Raw genomic sequence first — 19,018 nt, 5'->3', positions numbered from 1 at the left:
GTTCTGACAAAGAAGAAGAAATAAAAAAGACAGAATCTCTGGTTGTGCTGCATTTATATTGATCCTTTTTTTAACTGTCCATCTAGAGTCCAAGGGAGTCAGACAAGGTCACTGGAGTGCAATGCTAAATCAGTGAAGTTCACTTTTAAGCATCGATGTGTAATACCCATGACAGTCTCATTTTTGCTTAGTCTTACCAGTCTTACTGTAGCCATGACTGGACAGATTATAGCCTAATTAAACATTCTCATGAACACAATGTTATTATGTGTATGCCTGGAAAGTAATTACCCATGGAGCTGTGAGCAATGTATGCATTCCCCAGCCCTCAGCAGGGTGTCACTTTATCAAACCATCAACAGAGCCTGTTCTCTCTTTGAACATGAACATTTGAAAGAAAAAAACTTTGAAAACCCAGCCAGGCTTATCTTCAGTCTTCATGGCAACATTGCTGTGCTATACAGTATAGACAGGCAGCCAAGAGTTGTGTGTAGTGCCAACATGAGGAAGGGGGCATGTGAATATCATGCATCAAGCTCAGCTACCGTTTATTGATTGTTGATGAGTTCACATAAAGACTATGGTTACAGGAGGGAGTGCTCTTCCACTGTCTGCACAGCGTTGTTCCAACATTCAGAGAGCCACCATTTAATCTGATTCAGTAAATCTGTATGAGTCCCTCTAACTCACCTCAGCTGGGACACAGACTGTAAAACACATGATTGAATGCCTTGCAAATGTCACGGTGACTCCTGAGAGTCCAAGTGTGTTTCATAAAATGTTCTCTCCAGCTGCTGCTCCCTGCTTTCTCTCCACAAAAACTATTGGTTAATTAAGGTCAAGGCTGAGTCAGTGCGAGAGTTACAGATTCCAGGACTGTATTTTGGTCTTTTTTTGTGTGTGTTTAGGGTCTATGAATGTATTGTAATGTGTTAAATGGAGTCTTTCTAAGGTAGGCCAAACAGTGGTTACTGCTGAAGTGTTACACTTGGCATTGGTCAGCATGCTCTGAATCAAGACAGAGGGTACATGTTAGTGTGTTGGCGCAAACTTTGGATTTAATTTAAACTTTTATTTAATATGAAAATTTGACTTTGATTTTGTGGTCTGTAATTCAGGGGGGGTTGGTGGTTATAAAGCTCATGGTCAGAAGGTCATACAGATGGGTGACAAATCAAATTAAAAACCAATATAAAGTATCATAGCCAGGTGTTTTCCTACATGAGCCTCTAAAACACATTCACTGCTTCTTGTCATAAATTCTCCAAGTGTGTGGAACTCTACTGGAGGGATAAACAGCATTCTTCCAAAAGATATTCCCTCATTTGCATTTGATTGGCCAACTATGTTTACGCATATAAGGAATTTGAATTTGATGTGCTTACACACAACAATCTTCAGAAAGATACACAAGGCCAACAAGCCAAACAAAGATACTTAAACCTAAACATATCACTATTATGTACAAGCAAGTGGGTGAAAAAATAGATACATAGTTTAGTTTAGTCTGTTTTTATTTTGAACATGTAAAAAATTTAAAAAAAACAAGATACACAGATAAAAACAAAACAGCAATAACAATAAAATGAAATAAAAAATAAACCAATACAACAAACTCAATAAAGAAATTCACATAAATACAAATAAACATATATTAACATAACATACATATATATAATTTGTAGGTATGGCGAGGGGGAAGAAACTGTTCCTGTGTCTAGTAGTTTTAGTGTACGGTGTTCTGAAGCACCTACCAGAGGTGAGAAGTTGGAACAGGTTATGTCCAGATTGTGATGGGTCTGCAGTGATTTTCCCTGCATGTTTCCTGACTCTGGATGTGCACAGGTCCTGGATGGTGGGCAGGTTGGCACCAATAATCATTTCTGCAGACCTGACTGTCTGTTGTGGTCTGTTCCTATCCTTTTTGGTGGCCAATCCAATCCAGACAGTGATGGAAGTGCAGAGGACAGACTTCATTACCCTATTGTAAAATTGGATCATCAGCGCCTGAGGCAGGTTGTACATCTTGACCTGCCGCAGGAAGTTCATCTTCTGCTGGGCCTTTTTCAGGATTGTGTCGATGTTGGACTCTCACTTCAGATCCTGGGAGATTGAAGATCCCAGAAACCTGAAGGCTTCCATAGCTGACACAGTGCTGTTGAGTATAATGAGGTTGGGGAGCTCCTCCTGAAGTCCATTGTCATCTCCAAGGTTTTGAGCATGTTCAGCTCTAGGATGTTGTTGATGATGGTGGAGAGAGTTGTCTGACACATGGCTCCAAAATCTCCTCTAGGTGATCAGTTGGGTTGTTGACTGTGAAGAACAAGTGACTCCCATCATTTTCATAGTCATCAAGCCATTCAGTGAGCCCTCATGTCCCATAGAGAAGCATCTGCATTTGATATGTTTCTCCACTCATTTATTCAGATTTTTCCTTTAATTCATCACATATCTGTATGTTAATTAGCTGCATTAAGGCAAGTCAGATGATAGACAATAACAATTTGATGTCATATTAATGATTTGTATTATTAAATTATTAAAAAGAGGACAAGTGTCTTTACAGACTTTACGTATTGAACAGTAGCACCTCAGTCAGTTATACTGCATTATGGCAGACTAGCTAAGACAGAATAATTACCTGTAGCTGAAATTAGATCAGCCCACTTGATGAGCTCTTGCTCTCATAATGGTTTATAATCACTGTCTGGGTTCCAGAATATGACTATATGTTAGCGTTTATGCAGTTAGCAAAAACTTTTTCTGCTTGTTCCATTGTCACAAAGAACTCAAATCACCCAGCCTTTCCTAGAGAGTTAAATCCCATCTGAATGGGGCTTAAGACTCTTTTTCTCTGTTTAGTCAAGAACCTGTGGTGGGTAAGGCTTTTTATTCCTTGAAGAAATGGTTTGTCTTTTGTCAAATCTATCTACTTACATGCTATATGTGAGACTTACTGGTTGCTGTAAGCATTCCTCCCCTCTATATTGGGCAAGAAACAAAACAATCATGGTGTAATTCCACTTAATGGATAGGTTCACTTTTTTTCTCAAAACAATACTGACATGCCCATATGTACATTGAAATAGCTTTTTGGTCACTGTAATTGTCCCTCCTCTCCATACTAGTCGTGAAAAGATTTCTTTTTAAAGTGATTTCAGTGTAAGTAATGGGGGGTAAAACCCAGTCTTTGTTCTGGGGAAAATGCATTCTAAAGTTCAGCTAAAGCTTATATGAGGTTTAGCAATCTAAGTTACACAAATCAGTATTTAGCACAAAATTCCCTCTTTGTGTTACTGTCCTTCTTCCTCCTACTTCAGCACAAAAGACTGTCAGGGTAAACACAAAGAGTAGATTTTTTACTAAAAAGACACTTGATTTGTCCAACTCAGATCGCTGAAGCTTCGTATTCGCTTCATATTTAGATAACTTTTTTGCAGAGAAAGACAACTGTGAATTTTGTCTCCCATCTCTTACATTGAAATTGTGTTAGAATGAGATCTTCTCACAGCCAGCATGGACAGGAGGAATGATTACAGTGACCAAAAACAGTTTAAATGTACATATGAGCATGTGAGTATTGTACTGAGTATTGACCAACTTGAAAAATTGTGAACCTATCCTTTAAGAATTGGGGGACAAAGTCCACAGTCCTCATTCTGTAGGTCTTAAGTTCTGCTGAAACTCATATGAGGTTTTTGGCAATTTCTTGCAGAGGCATACATCCCTGCATGTATGTTTGTTGCCAGGACAAAACACCAGCAATAAATCTATATGACTGCCAGCAGACGGTACCTGCTTGATTTGTCTAACTCAAATTGTTAAATCATCATATTAGCTTCAGCTAAACTTTGGAATGCATATTTGCAATGACTGTGGATTTTGTCCCCCAATCTCTTACAGCATAATTGTGCTACAGAGGCACCACAAGAAATATTACAGTGTCTGTCATTGTACATATGGCATGTGAGTATAAGATAGACTTTAACAGCTTGGTATGTTTCAGAAGCCAGCATCTTTAATTGTTGTGTCACTGGTATTTGTCATCAACACTCTGCATATGAATTCTGGTCAGTAAACACTAGCTTTGGATAGTTTTGAACATATTGGCAGTGACCTTAAGCTGGATGAATTCTTCTTTTCCCCTAGTCCTGCCTGCCTTTGCTGCCTCAAATCCAGGGCAGAAAAGACAAATACTGGCAAATGCTGTTTACTGCCTAGCCATAAACCTGAGATGAGATGTGATACAGCAAACCTCCCTCATTCTCTACCACTGCACACTACTTACACTTGCCAAATCCACTTGGTGTTGCTGTTGTAAATTCTGCTCAATCCAGTACCTCTCCACAGTCTTGCCCTGCTTAACCAGACTTTATATCAATACACCTTTTCAGGTAAAAGTAGTAAAAGTGAAAATACCTAAAAGTTTGCAGTGTGTCCACTTCACTGACATACTGATAGATACCAAAGCTGGTGGTCAGCAGGGCTGGAAATTACCTTGGATAGACTTAGTACATTTGGACCATCCATCCAGTAATAATCGCTATGGCCTTGAACTTCTCTCCTATTTTATAACCATGAAACCATAAACTGAGCAGCTTTTCTGCCTCAGACTTTATCTCACAACATGTTATTTGAGTTAATGATGTTAAATCTATTTGGCAATTCCCCCTTTAGCCCGGGAGTTCCAACAGAGGAAGGGAGGAAGGTCTTGTTTGCATTTTCTCATAGTCTAAGTATGACCATCAATCAGTGTGGTTTACAATCATCATTACTCACACCGACCCAAACTGCTTCTATTTGTCAGGAGTTATTCTATGTTATGCTTTTAGCTGACATATGGGACAGTGCACAAATAAAGGTGTCACAGTGCTTGGCTCACTTCCCTGCTCATGCTCTGTGGAATTCACTTAGATCTCCTACTCAGTGTTAAATATAGTACAGCCTATATTGTAATAAATACATAAGGCCTCCTTGTTGACATAAAATATATACCACCTGGGCATAGGTCAGATAAATAATTCCCTGTTTGTACCCAGAGGTTCTGGGTAAGACCTCTAAAAGAACTGAGTCCTGTTATGCTCTCATCACTGTAAAATCTAATAATAGTTTCAATTAAAGTGAAACTATGTACTTTTGAACAGCAGCAAATGTGGCCAAAGGTAACAATTATAAGATAATGCTAAATGCTAAAACATAGCGTAACAGTAACACAAGTAGTGAAGAGTCATAAAGTCTGCAAACTGATATCAGTAACTGTACACAATGATATGTAACCTTGCTAACATTAGCTAACTAAGCTTATCTAAGCAATGAGCCAACACAAGCTACTGGTCATACCAGACCAATTAAGGCTGTAGCAGCAAAACCTCTGAGTGAATTGAACTGAACAAGGGTGTGCTTATTGGTTATGAATTCCACTTTTTTGTTTGTAAGACAGAGAACCTGTTATTTCTTCATTCAAAAGTTACAGAGTCCCATTTTAAATCAACTCATTTTATCCTTAATTCAATGTAGTAAATCTGTCAGTTTCAAGTCAGGTCAACTTAAATTATCTGAACCATTTCAGAACTCATGATTAGGAGTGGATAACAGGTATCACAAAGCTGGCTGTCAACTAGATCATTCAATTCTGGGTTTTCCAGCTATGAGGAGGGGTTGTTACGAGCATAATATGATTTCACATGAAATGGTGATACCAATTACCTGCAGGAATATTCTGTTTCAGTGACAAAAAATCATATTCAATGAAGTGAAATGTAAATAATATAATCATACAACAGATTAAGAAGATGTAGAAAAATAGGCTAAGCTTAAAATACATGTTGGCATTATTATATATGATTTAGGTATAGAGTGGGTATGTTTTGCTTTTTACTTAGATGATAAACAAATTATTCTCAATATGTGCACATAAAAAGACTTAAAAGTAATGCTAGACTGTTTCTGCTACCAAAGCAAAGAGTGGAAAAGTAGTTAATGACTGATGAGGTCTATCGCACTGAAATGTTGGATTTATAATCTTGGGAGCTAATTAGTCTGGATTATTTCTCTAATAAAAGACAACAGCTTTCGTATTTATTTCCAGTTATCATCACACAGTTGTCTCATGTTATTCTGAGCTGCAGTGATGGAATCAGAGTTTAAAATCATCCACACTGTCAGCTGTCACACTGGGGATAAAATCAACTTTGCACAATTAAAATGCAGCTAAAATCATCCTTATATGTTTAGTGTCGTAAACTATCTCATCACATATCACATCCCAGGATCTGTTGGAAGCTCTGTTTTACTGTTTCTCTTTTTTACTTGTCACTTTGTTGCAAACTCAGGACTTTTGTCCATGTCGGGATCCTCCTGTTGGAATGATGACTCTTTTTTTCCAGTGATCTGATTGGTCAGTGGACACAGCGCTGACAGGTTTTGATCCGATCCTCTGAAGATAACTTGCTCTGGAGTAGGTTAGCTGTTCAGCATGAGTTGCCATGGTGATTTATCCCAGTTAAAAGTGAGCCAGCTTCATGATACTAAAAAACCTGAGTTAAGCCCAAAGATAGCCAGCTAACACACTAGTCTCGCTTTGTGGTACAGGCCCCAAGACAGCCTTTTTAAGCCAATGAACTCGGGGGAAATGTGTAAGGATCTTTTTTAAAAATTTTGAGTGCTTAATTTTTTTTATTATTAATATTATTATTATTATTATTATTATTATTATTATTATTATTATTATTATATAAACTTTATTTATTTATATATTATATATATTTACTTAAGAATAATAATAATAATAATAATAATAATAATAATAATAATAATAATAATAATAATAATATAGATAAGACATGTTGGAAATAAAACAGTGTGGTATTAATTAAATAAAGGCATTTCTAGTTTTGAGAAGTGATTAAAAGATGTCACTGATTCTGCAGCCTCCAATCTTCAGGCAGGGAGTTCCTGAGCTGAGGGGTCCTAAAAGCCAGTCACCTTTAGTCTTGAGCTGTGACTTAGGAACAGCCAGAAGGACAATGCCTGCTGGTCTGAGGCTATGCTCTGGGTTGGAGGGGAATAAAAACTCAACTTAGCTGGGCATTAAGTCATGAGGTGCTTTAAGGGAATTAGTAAAATTTTAAAACCAAATCTAAAACTAACTGGTAACCAGTGAAGAGAGGCTAAAACAGGAGTGATATGCTCCTCAGTTGATAAAAACATGACTGAATGACTTTTGTATCTTTCTTTTCAAATGTGAGGTCAGTTTTCTGGCTGCAGGTTATAATTAGATTTAACAACATACAGTATATATGAAATACTGTGAGACAAAGTAAGTTGATGTTTTCCATCTCAAAGCTTAGTAAAGTTACCTACTGAAGAGTTTTCTTTGTAAAGTCACAGATTTCATATTTATGGGTCTGTACTGATCCTAGTTTAAATATGGCTACTAGCAGTACAGCAAAAGCTGTAATGAGTAGTAATGAGTAGGCAGCTTAGCACTGAATCAAACCTTAACAACAACCTACCTAACAGTTGATGGATAGGCTTAATTTCTTAAAGGAATAGTTTGAAATTCTTGAAAATCCACTTTTTCACTTTCTTTATGACCGGCAGAGGAAAACAGCTTGCCTGGCTCTGTCCATTGCTACACCAACAAACACCTCTAAAGCTAACTAATTAACACATTGTATATAATTTGTTTATTCTGAACACAAACCGAAATGTAAAATCAACAATTTGTGGTTTTAGGGGGAGTTGTGTGGTGAACTATTTCTTAGTTTGTCTAAATTCATTTCCTTAGTTCAGTTCTTGTTTGCTGACCTCGAGTGGTTTAACACTCGAGGTCACCTTGTTGCAGTGATGTAGAAGCGTACCTCAGGGTGTGTCAGTACACTGTGACATCACTGTTGGTCACTGGTGTGGTGCAAGGTGCAACAGAGTTGAAACTTTCAACCAAAGAAGAAAGTGAAACACTGCTTTTCAGCCTGGTGTTAAATTACTCTTCATAGTGACTCGTTAAGTTTTACATTACTACATGTATCAAACAAATTAAACTATTTTAAGTCACTCAAATTTTTAAGGCAACTGGGTCATTTATATTTTTATGATGAAATAAAAATTAATCATTTTTTAAAATCGTTTTTCTTCTGTCACATTAAAGAATACAAACTTGAAAAACTATTTTCTGTATAAAAAAAACTTCTCTATTTCTGTATTTACTACAACAGAGCATAAGAAGGAGATGAGGCCCAAAGACACACAGAAGGTTCCAGTGAAGAACCAAGTCAAGCAGACAGTGAGGGATCCAACAAAGGCCAGAGGCTATAAGGAGGGGGTTAAACAGTGTCCGCATCTCATGGGTATGCACCGCATCTACATCCAGACACGTAAGGAGAAGCGCCTCCACCTGACCATCGGCGGCCACGCCTACCTCCTACCCAACACTTCCCTGGTCATCAAATGCCCCGTCAGACGGTTCCCGAAAGCCTACATCCGCTGGCTCAAAGATGGACGCCCTCTACCTAGCTCCAAACGCCTGGGTGTCACCAAATCTGGCTCTCTGAAGATCCACTTTCTGGGGGCGGAGGACATCGGGGTGTACAAGTGCATCACTGGACCTGCCTCGGACATTTTCACCCTCCAGCTGATAGGCAGTGACAGCAGATTAACTAGCAGAACACCTGCCGCCAGTCCCAGTCCCAACTGGGAGGAGATGCTGCCTAGCTGTCACAGCCATTACTCAAACCTAAAGTCCACCTGGCCTGGAGTCAGTGTGTCTCTGCTGCCCCCTGGTGCCCAGGAGGCCTACCTGCACCCGAGGGTAGAGGAGAGGCTGATTAATATCACCATGCAAGCTGACAGAAGAGAGATCCAGCAGGAGCAGGCCTCAGAGCTCATCTCCTCACTGCTTACCCACATGTCTACTGCACAGCTCTGGACCAGGCCTGCAGGAGGAGGAGGACAAGTTAAAGGTAATTATAACCCCACTACTCTTCTTATTCTCTGTAAGACAAACTCTTCGTCCAACACCCTTTCTGTGTCTGTCGTCTATTTCATGTCCACTTTGACGATTGTTTCTGTGATGAATTGCATATTTTGCTATGTGCTGATAGTAAGAAAGTGCTAAATATGAAAAGATTATTTTAAAAAAAGGCTTTTGATAGAAATGCATTTTCACAAGTGATTTAAAAGATGATACTGATTTTGCAAATTTGAGTTTGTCAGACAGGTTGTTCAAACGGGTTAAGTCATGAATGCATTAAGAAGAACTGTATGCCACATTCAATGATGTCCCATTCATTCTTATGAAAGTTGTTCACTGGGCTCATTGGCTGAAACAGTTTCCTCACAATTCCACATTTTTGGGCCAACAGATCACATGCACTGGAGTTCTTTTTATTTATTCACTGTTTTACAGCCACCTCTCATTAACAAGATCCAAGATCCCCACTGACACAGACTCTTATCCCACCCCGTGGACGCTACACACCCCATTATCATAAAGTCATTATCCATTTTGCACATCTGTGAACCCTCCAGATCTAACTTGATGCGATAAATCAACTCTAATTTTTATATATTTATTCATATTTTTATATTCATATTTATTATTATTTGCACAATGCATATATAGGAGTTCAATCTTGGGGTCTTATTCATGAGTGAGGGTAAGATGGAGCATGAGGTTGACAGGCGGATCAGTGCAGCATCAGCAGTAATGTGGGCGTTGTACCGGACTGTTGTGAAGAAAGAGCTGAGTCAGAAGGCAAAGCTCTGAATTTACCCGTTGGTCTAGTTCCAACCCTCACTTATGGTCACAAGCTTTGGGGTAGTGACTGAAAGAATGAGATCGCAGATACAAGCAGTTGCCTGGGCTCAGTCTTAGAGATAGGGCAAGGAGCTTGGACATCCGGGGGGAGCTCCGACTAGAACTGCTGCTTCTTCGCATTGAAAGGAGCCAGCTTAGGTGGTTTGGGCACCTGATAAGGATGCCTCCTGGATGCCTTCTTGTGGAGGTGTTCGAGGCAAGTCCAACTGGTAGGAGACCCTGGGGCAGACCCAGAACACACTGGAGGGATTACGTATCTCTCCTGGCCTGGGAATGCCTCGGGATCCCCCAGGAGGAGCTGGAAGACATTGCCAAGGAGAAGGATGTCTGGGTTTCCTTACTTTCTTTAGTCTGATGCCACCAGATGACCTAGTCCTAGATAAGCGGTGGGAAATGGATGGACATTGCATATATTCATTATACTATGAACATTTGCATGTTCCTTAGTCTATCTTTTTTAGATGCCATTCTTTTCATTTTTAACACAGCTATTTTCACTTTAAATACATACATATATTTTATATATTTTCATTGTAAATTTCGATTGTACATTTACAGTTACTTGACTTTTGCAGTGCTTGTATTTTCGTACAGCAAAAGCTCAGTCCCCTTTAGTCAACAGGGTCGTGCCTGATGATGTCAGACTATCTGCAGGTTGTTAAGGGCACAGTAAGAGATGCAGTCAAGGGCCAGGCCATGGATCCAATGACTGAATGTGTGTAATGTGAAAGGTGTCGCTCATAGTGACCAACAGAGAGTTATCACCAACTCTGGTGATAATATATAAATAAATTTCTAGGAGAATGGGTTGACAACAGACAGACAAATGTGGAGACTAGCCGGTGAAGAAAGTGAAGCATTGAGCTGAAGAGATACTTTCTCAGGAGTTGTTGGAGACCAAACCAGGCTTAAAGAAGATTGAATACTGGACTTCACATTCATCACATGGAGACAAACATGACTCCAATTGAATGCTAATGTTGCTCTGTGTCTGCAGGATGTACTGCCCCCAAATGCTTAAAGGGGAGATTATAGGAAATCAGATGTTAGAGGTTAGTAACGTTAGTGAGAGCTAACTAACAGAGGGTGAAGTATACAGTATATGAGGGATAATACAGTGGGGGCTGAGAACCATCCAATGCTCCACGTCATCCATTACAATCATGGAATGTACAATTTGTCAAGTATTATCCCTTACATGATTACTTACTTACTCTAAATTTGTATCACATTTGTCCCACAGACAGGCTGCCTAACTGGTCAGAGCGCTCCTCATTGGAGACAGCCGGCAGTAAACCTGTGATCATCAGACAGCAGCAGACCCTTCCTATGACTTTTGAGAAGCATATCAACATCAGCATTGGGCACAGTGCCTTCCTCACCAATGCTACCCGATTACTGACCATACGCTGCCCTGCAGAGGGCTTCCCCTCTCCCAGGATCCTCTGGACCAAAGATGGAGCTGTGCTGCAGCACACTGACAGGTACTATACAGTGCTGTAGCTTTAATCAAACAAGTGTTTCACAAAGTTCTAATACCTCACACAACTTTGTCTCATATTTTGATCATGATATCATACATCAAATAATATTGTTGGCAGGGCGCGTACTGACATTGCTAAAATAATGAAAGAGTGTTGACAGACTATAAAGGCAGTGTTTGGATGGAAATATTTTCAGATAAATACACATCCACACAATGAAAACTGTGTCCAAATAAAAACTAAAATAAATGACTCTTGCCAAACCCCAGAGTGCATAGGTTAATCGAAACGCTTTTAATAAACCTAGTCATCCATATGGGTGGATTTGTATGAAACATCTAAAATGAAAGGACCACTGCAGCACTCACATCGCTCTTTGTTTGAGCTGTATTTTTCATCTTTTTCAGCATGTGAATACTCTAGCTTAGTAAAAAATGTTAATGAATCAGAGATCTGAGATTTATTTCCATGACGTCCTTGGATTGCTTCACTCCTGTTGTTTTTCCGTCTCTGGGTTAAGGTGACTTTCTGCCATGGAGGTCTTTTTTTTCCACTTTACTGGCACTGACGCACCAATGCAGTAAAACAGGTTTTTATGCTCTTCTGGAAATGATTAAACACCTAATGTCAAGTATATTCTGCTTTAATTCCAATGAAATGTGGGGTTTCATAACTTTCCATTAAAAATCATTTCATCATTATCAAATGCTAATAAATAGCAAAATAGAGTCCTGCTATATCTCTCTATATTATGTGTATATTATGTATTCAATTTTCATTCTTACCATTTACTTAAATTATTTTATTTTTCAGATATTCTCAGTCTGTTCATATTTAAAGCTAATATGTAACTATTCTGCATTAAAATGTCTTAAAACAACTAGACCTATGTAATATATTATGTTGAGTTGTGTACTTACATTATCCCAAATGTTTCCAACAATTTTCAAACCCAGAGAAATCCATAATTTTAATCAAGGTAATGGTCTGTTTCATTTGGTCGCCTGTCAATGGCGTCATACCCCCTCTATCAAAGAGTATATGTGCACAAGATGATCATCATGTTGTGCGCATGCATCAGTGGTATGGTTGTCCACCACAATGTTGTCTACCAAAGAATATATGCACACAAGATAATATGGCGGTGTGGTGCTTGTCCACCAGAAGCTGTCATAAATTGACTTTTATTCAGTTTTAAACCCCACTGTTATGATAAACTTTTCTATATCTTGGTTGTTTTTAACTATATCTTTTAACCGGATGAAAGATTTTAGTCATCGGACGTTGGATCTTAAGTTACCAGAGAAACAAGCTGAGTGAACATTAGCAGCACCTTGGCTTCAGAGAACTTCCCTTTATGCTACTTTGTACTTCACCTTCAACATGGAAATACTGTACTTTTTACTCCACGATATTTATTTCACAGCTATAGTTACTAGCTAATTTTATGAAGCTTATGATCACTTTACAAAAAATGCATTGTTATAGATTATATTACACAACAGTATAAATTATTAAAAATGGCTGTACCTTGACAGCATTAAAATGCTGCTTACATATACATGTCAATGAATCAGTATTAATATTCCAGTTGTATATATGAAAAATATATAACTCTAAATTGGATCATTTTGCATTTTGATACTTTAAGTACATTTTCCTGCCAATACTTGTGTTCTTTTACTTAATTAACATTTAGAAAGCAGGATTTTTTACTTGTGATGGAGTACCTTGTCATTGTGGTTTTGCTACTTTTACTAGTACAAGTAAAAGATCTCAGTACTTCTTCCACTATCATTCATGGAATCACTGACACAGGATGACAGTTGCCAAAACTGTCTAATGGATGCATTCCCTGTCAGTGACTTAATGCTTGCTCCTCTTGGTTTCTTTGTATTAAGTCAGTGAAAACACAAACTAGCCCAGAAATAAAAGGCAGCAATGTATATTTTTTCCTTCATCCAGACCAAATGAACCAAACTACAGATGTAAAGCACCTTAAACCCCTTGTGGAAAAAGGAACACTTCAAAAGTTCAGTGCAGGTATTTCAGGCTTTCTTTATAGCGTTGTGGTCACAGAGAACATCCATTCAGTTGAATGTGGACTAAGTCAGATTAAAGGCCAATATTGGCCAACAGGATATATCAGCAAAACAATATATTGTTCTAACTGTAATAGACAGTTTCACAGATCAGCATGTTCTTAGCCTGACTGGTTCCTCTGTTGGTTCCTCTTCCTTCAGGCAGGTTGAGTGTTGATATGGCAAAATGGGGAAAATAGAAGTGCAGACACAGCATGTTTTATATTTCTGTTAAATATTTGAAACAGGGGGCTCATGGGGTGAACCAGCAGATTTAAACAGTGTATCTGGGGTCATCAATTTCACTTCCTTAAATTTGTCCAGAATTGTTCAGATGAGCTGATGCACCATATTTCTGAGCTGTGATGATTATTTTTAACAGCCTGTGGATACAGTGCAGTGTATGGCATTTCCTGTGGCATACAAGTGAACTTCTGTTGAGTTTCTGTCTCATTGACTAGCTGTGGTCCTATGAATATTGATGACCTTTTGAAAAGGCATTTAATGGGAGAAGAAAACCGACCACACACTCAGCCCTTTTGGGAACTTGCACTGTAATGGCATTGTCAACTAAAAATCAGAGCCCTACCTTTAAAAGAAGAAACTCTTATTTGTTCAACTCCCAGGTTTGAAGTGCACGTTGAGTTTGAGAGCTGCCGCTCTGGGGCTTTCTTTTGTGTAGGAGCAGGCAGTTGCATATGGAAGCCATCACCACTTTGCTCTAGGCGCTGTCAATCACACCATGACTGACTGGTGAGAGAGAGCGCCTTTTTTGCTCCGATACCTTGAACAACATGCCCTATTCTTGATTTATCCAAGCCGTCCCTGTTAACAGGCAGTGACAACCTCTGGACTGCGTGCTGTTATTATGTTACAAGTTCAAACCTGCTGAACTGTGCACAGCCTGGTTTGTCAGAATGCTGCTATATCAGGCTTAGCCAGTGCAGTATGTACTCTAAGGTGTACCAGTCACAAGTGTTTGATTCGTATCTTCACTGCGCTAAGCAAGATCTTGTAAAATCTATAAAAACATGCACCATTTCAATAGTTTAGAAAGACAGAAAAAACATCTGATTGACTGATTTTGTGTCTTTGCTTTGGTCTCCCCCATGGTATCAAATTCAAATGTAATGTCCCCACTTCAGTGTTAGCCCTCTTACAGCAGTCTAAAATTATAATTTTACATTCATCAGGAACACAGCTGGAGTAACCTGTTAGTTGGGACCCATGGCAAAAGTTATTCGACCCCTATTGATCCCTCCACCTCCCACCCTCTGTTTATTGTGTATGTTTATCCTGTTGCCTGCTAGCTCGCATTAAGTACAGTGTAACCAGTGCACTTCACATGGCAGCTTTATTAAACCCAGAGACCAACCAGTACTTTTGTGTGTCAGTAAGTTTGTTGTAATTGAATTAAACACAACCTACTTTAGAAATCTAAATAGGGCCACATCATTGGGTAATAACGCAGGACTCAACTTAGTTGAAATTGTACTAAACTGGTGCTCTCTGAAACAGACAATCTGACAATCACACCCACTTTATGCAGCATATAACCAGGTCTGCATAGGTGCAAAAGCAGGCAGGGTTTGAACTTCCTTTTTTTTATTTTTCAAACAAATTCCATCACTTTATTTTTCATGTGTGCAATCAAGTGCAACACCAGAAATGTCTTCAAGGAGAGACTGTCTGAAAGCATACGCCGTTTGTGTGATTAATTGTGTCGAGACTACAAAGACATGCAAAAGACAGAGTTCCTGGAGTGAGACCCGGGAGGCATCCCAGGAGGAGGAGTTTCACCCTGCCTTCCAGTTTTGACAATTGCAAAGAAAAATAGTAAAACAGCTTTGCCTTTAGACGTGGTCAATGAGTCAAACAAATGTTTTTTTCTTAAAGCATATTGAGACCTTAATGGTTTTTAACTTGCCTCTTCTCTGGCTTGTTTTTTCCTCAGATACAGTCTGGAATTTTGAGAAAGAGAGCCAGATAAAAAAGATCTATATCAGTGTCGTCTCTATGCACTCAGGACAGGGATGTCTAGAGTAGACAAAGAATGGAAACAGGCCTGACTCCATCAGAAGTGAAAAAGTACATATTCTAAATCCAAGTCTGTCTTATTTACATACTTAATATTGTATGTAATATAATCTGGCTTCCCCAGTATGACAGGACTCATGAGATGCTGCCTGTAGCCACTGCTCCCAGCTGATAAAGAAACAGCTCTAATGCTAATTGCTAATGGAACCACAATGTCGTGTGTTAAAACATGTTAAATGCACAAGATACTACATGTAAATAAGACGGCTTTGGAGTTGTTAGAAGATGTATTTTTTTCTACTTCTAATAGAGCTAGCCTAGCAGTTTTCCCTGTCGTGGTGCACAGCTGGTCTAATCACTTCCTGGACCGATCTGTATGGATGCACAGAGATGAAATTGATATTGATCTTCTCATTTGATGCAGGGTAAGATGGCAAACAAACACATTTCCCAAAATGTCAGACTGCTCTTTTAATCTGACCATGAGAGAGAATCGTTAAGGAAGGAAGACAGACACCAATTCAAAGCCAAAGAGAGATTTGATTGACATTTACAGGACCCATGTGACTGTGGAGTAAAACACAACGTTCTATAGTTTTGCCCTTGACTCCCATTTTATCAAAGCCGTGTAGCTGTGGAGTGGACTGAGCACGATAACAGCTGAAGTTAGCTCTCTGCAACATGCTGTGCTGAAGCTGACCTTTTAAAAGAACTGTTATCAGATTTACTGAGGTCTGTTGCTTTCATTGAAGGGCGAACAGTTCACATCAGTATTACTTTGGAAAGAAAGTAGAGCAACTTTTTTTTCTTATATTTCTTTACTAACATTAGTGTTGGTATAAACATAAGAATAATTGTGATGGAGAAAATGTACCAACTATCTGCTCTACATACACAAGTCACTCAGCTGTACTGTATCTACGTACATCACTGTAAGCCCACAGTATTTCTGTTTAACCTGTACACTGACTCTATCCTGAGCTGGTTTCATGTTACAGGTGCAGTGTGATTTCCATTCATCCCAGCTCCTCTACAGAGCCAAGCAGCTGCTGTTCCTGAGAATGTGACAGCACACTTTCAAAGCTCTAATGGTTTATATGTTCCCACCTTGGACCAATGTCCTACATATTCAACTCCACAGCTTCAGTGGCACTTCCTTGCCTTTTAAATGTTGCAGCACAGTAACACATTTTCTGTATCCAGGGGTTCTATTGCCAGAGATATAGCACCACATACAATGTCAGGCTTAGTGGTTTAAAGGGTCATTGATATTTATTACAAATTTGGTTTTATTTTTGTAGTTTTGGCCATAATTTCTATCGGTAATTATATTATTGTACTCACGAAGTTAATTGCTGAGAGCTTTGAAATGCAGCAACACCACTAAAAACATAAGTCAAATGAGGTAAGAAACGTGATTAGAAAGAAGATTAGACAGACAATCACACAGATTGTAAACAAGCCAACAGGTCAGCCAAACCTCTTTGGAAGAGAAACCAAGGCCATTTTTAGACATAGACATCCCAGGCGGTCACCAACAGCCAATTTTAGTATTGGCTATACAGCTAGACATTTGATTTGAGAATTTAAAAACTCCCAATTGTGCTCTGCTAAAACACTGACTGCACAGCATTGTGAGTGAGTGACCTGCTGAGCTGCAAAATACATAAGCTGCAGCCAGCAGTTGAAATCAATGTGACAGCAAACATCAGTGAGTGAGTGACACAAACCGAGCTGCTTTTGTTTCAAAAACAGTTACTTTATGTCTATTTCAGTCACATTTTGTAATTGAACCACACCTCTAAATTGATGCTACCAGCTGCAAATTACAGTACTTTGTTCATGCTGAAGTTAAAGACAGTCTGTCTAAATCCTGTGCAGACTTTTCTGCCACAACACATCCACACTGATATCCTCTCTCTGTGGATATTATACAAAACACTATAGTGTACTTTAGAAAATATTATAGAAAACCAAAGGAAAGTATGGATGCAGGTTACATTTTCTTGCAGAGCTGCAATGCAGAGCTATCAGCCGTGGAACATATCTAAATTGCTTAAGATATTACATTTAATGCAGGCATATTGTAGTGTATGTATATTAAAAGCTGTGTTATGGAAGAAAAAAGGAATAAATGGAGTAAAATGAATTCTGGATGAAAAGAAATTGGACAGCGAGTTAAGTTGAATAAAGTTACATTACACTAAAATATCCATTCAGAATTTGGGTCAAGCATTAGGCTTTGATCTTTTGTTTAGAGCAGTCTGTATTAGTGCGGTGGGCTCGCCCTGTGCAGGTTTGGATAGAAACCTTTGAGGTTAAAGCTCCAAAGAGATCCATAAAGCAGTGCATGGCTTTAACAGCCCAGACCTGACTCAAGATCACTGCTAACCTCAAACGTAATGATAAACCCCAACTGAGGAACTAAATCAACCAGTAATAACTCCAGTAGTATTTAATGAGCAATTAAATTGACTGACAAGTCTACAATCTAGCCAACAATCTAGTCTGCTAAAAAAATGTGTCTGTGGTTGAACATTTCACAGTCATTGTCCATAAAAAGTCAAAACAGATTTCTACTTTGTTTTACCAAAAACATAGCTCCATCTTATAATATTGATAATTTGATTACAACACTTCTAAGCATCCCACATGGTTTATTTTTTTCTCTTTTATTCAAAAGCTTTAAGGAACAAAAAAAGTGTGATGTGAGCAGCATTTTAGGTTTTGATTCACAGCTGGAAAGAGCTGGGTAGTAAAAATACATGTTTACTCTCTCTGTCTGCAGGGTGTCATGGGATATCTCGGGAGGACTCCACATCTTGCAGCCCAGAGCGTCTGACAGAGGCCAGTACAAGTGCACAGTTGCCAACACATATGGCTCAGACTCTGAGACATCTCAGCTACTGGTGGCAGGTGCGCCCTTTGATTTCAATACATTAGTCTCAAGTCTCATTATTATGTACACCTTCCTTATCTGCAGTTTAATAATACTGTCACTGTAATACTGTCATTCTAAATATGTTTAGAATAACATACACTTACCCAACATTAAGTTCAAGTGCATTTATATTGCACCATTTCATGCAATAAATAACAATACTTATTGGCGATCCACACCAGCATTTTTTTTACATCTGTTACTCATCTGTCTCCTGGAAAAGATACACTTCCCATTTTATCAAAACTATGAATCCACACTGAGAGACACGCGTCACCATGCAACACACTTGTCTTTAAACTTTTTCTTACAGATTATTTTTGGCAATTATTTTATTTGACAGTTGAAAGTGCAGAGAGACAGGAAACATGGGAGAGAGGGGTATTACTTGCAACAAGAGCCCAGAGCCAGAATTTTTTAAATCTTCGAGTCTATTTTCTTGGCAGGCTTAATGAAGCACAATCTATTGTACAAAGCCATTCAAATCTCACAAACGTCCCAGTGTGAGCTTATTAACTTTATCTCTTAATCGTATTCTTAATCAAGGCCCAAACTTTCGCAATGAGCTTTTTGGCTTTACTATAATCATATGTATATTTTTTGTCCAGTAACTTTCTGACTCAGCCTGGTGAAGACAGTTTGTCCACCTTCTGGAGCT

General features: G+C 38.8%; 1 protein-coding gene across 5 annotated transcripts in view; it reads left to right on the top strand.

Moving 5' to 3' along the window:
• Window positions 1–19,018, top strand: part of adamtsl3 (ADAMTS-like 3) — a 296,275-nt gene that overhangs the window by 241,070 nt on the left and 36,187 nt on the right. For all 5 annotated transcript variants that reach the window (XM_042405614.1, XM_042405639.1, XM_042405622.1 and 2 more), the window contains 3 exons: window positions 8,217–8,960; window positions 11,061–11,301; window positions 18,208–18,335. In XM_042405614.1, the coding sequence (XP_042261548.1) occupies window positions 8,217–8,960; window positions 11,061–11,301; window positions 18,208–18,335 (1,113 nt within the window). The remainder of the gene's footprint in view (window positions 1–8,216; window positions 8,961–11,060; window positions 11,302–18,207; window positions 18,336–19,018) is intronic.

This window comes from Thunnus maccoyii, chromosome 1, assembly GCF_910596095.1.
Source record: "Thunnus maccoyii chromosome 1, fThuMac1.1, whole genome shotgun sequence".
NCBI lineage: Eukaryota > Metazoa > Chordata > Actinopteri > Scombriformes > Scombridae > Thunnus > Thunnus maccoyii.
The sequence above is the reverse complement of the archived record's forward strand: the minus strand, read 5'-3'. Positions and strand labels throughout refer to the sequence as shown.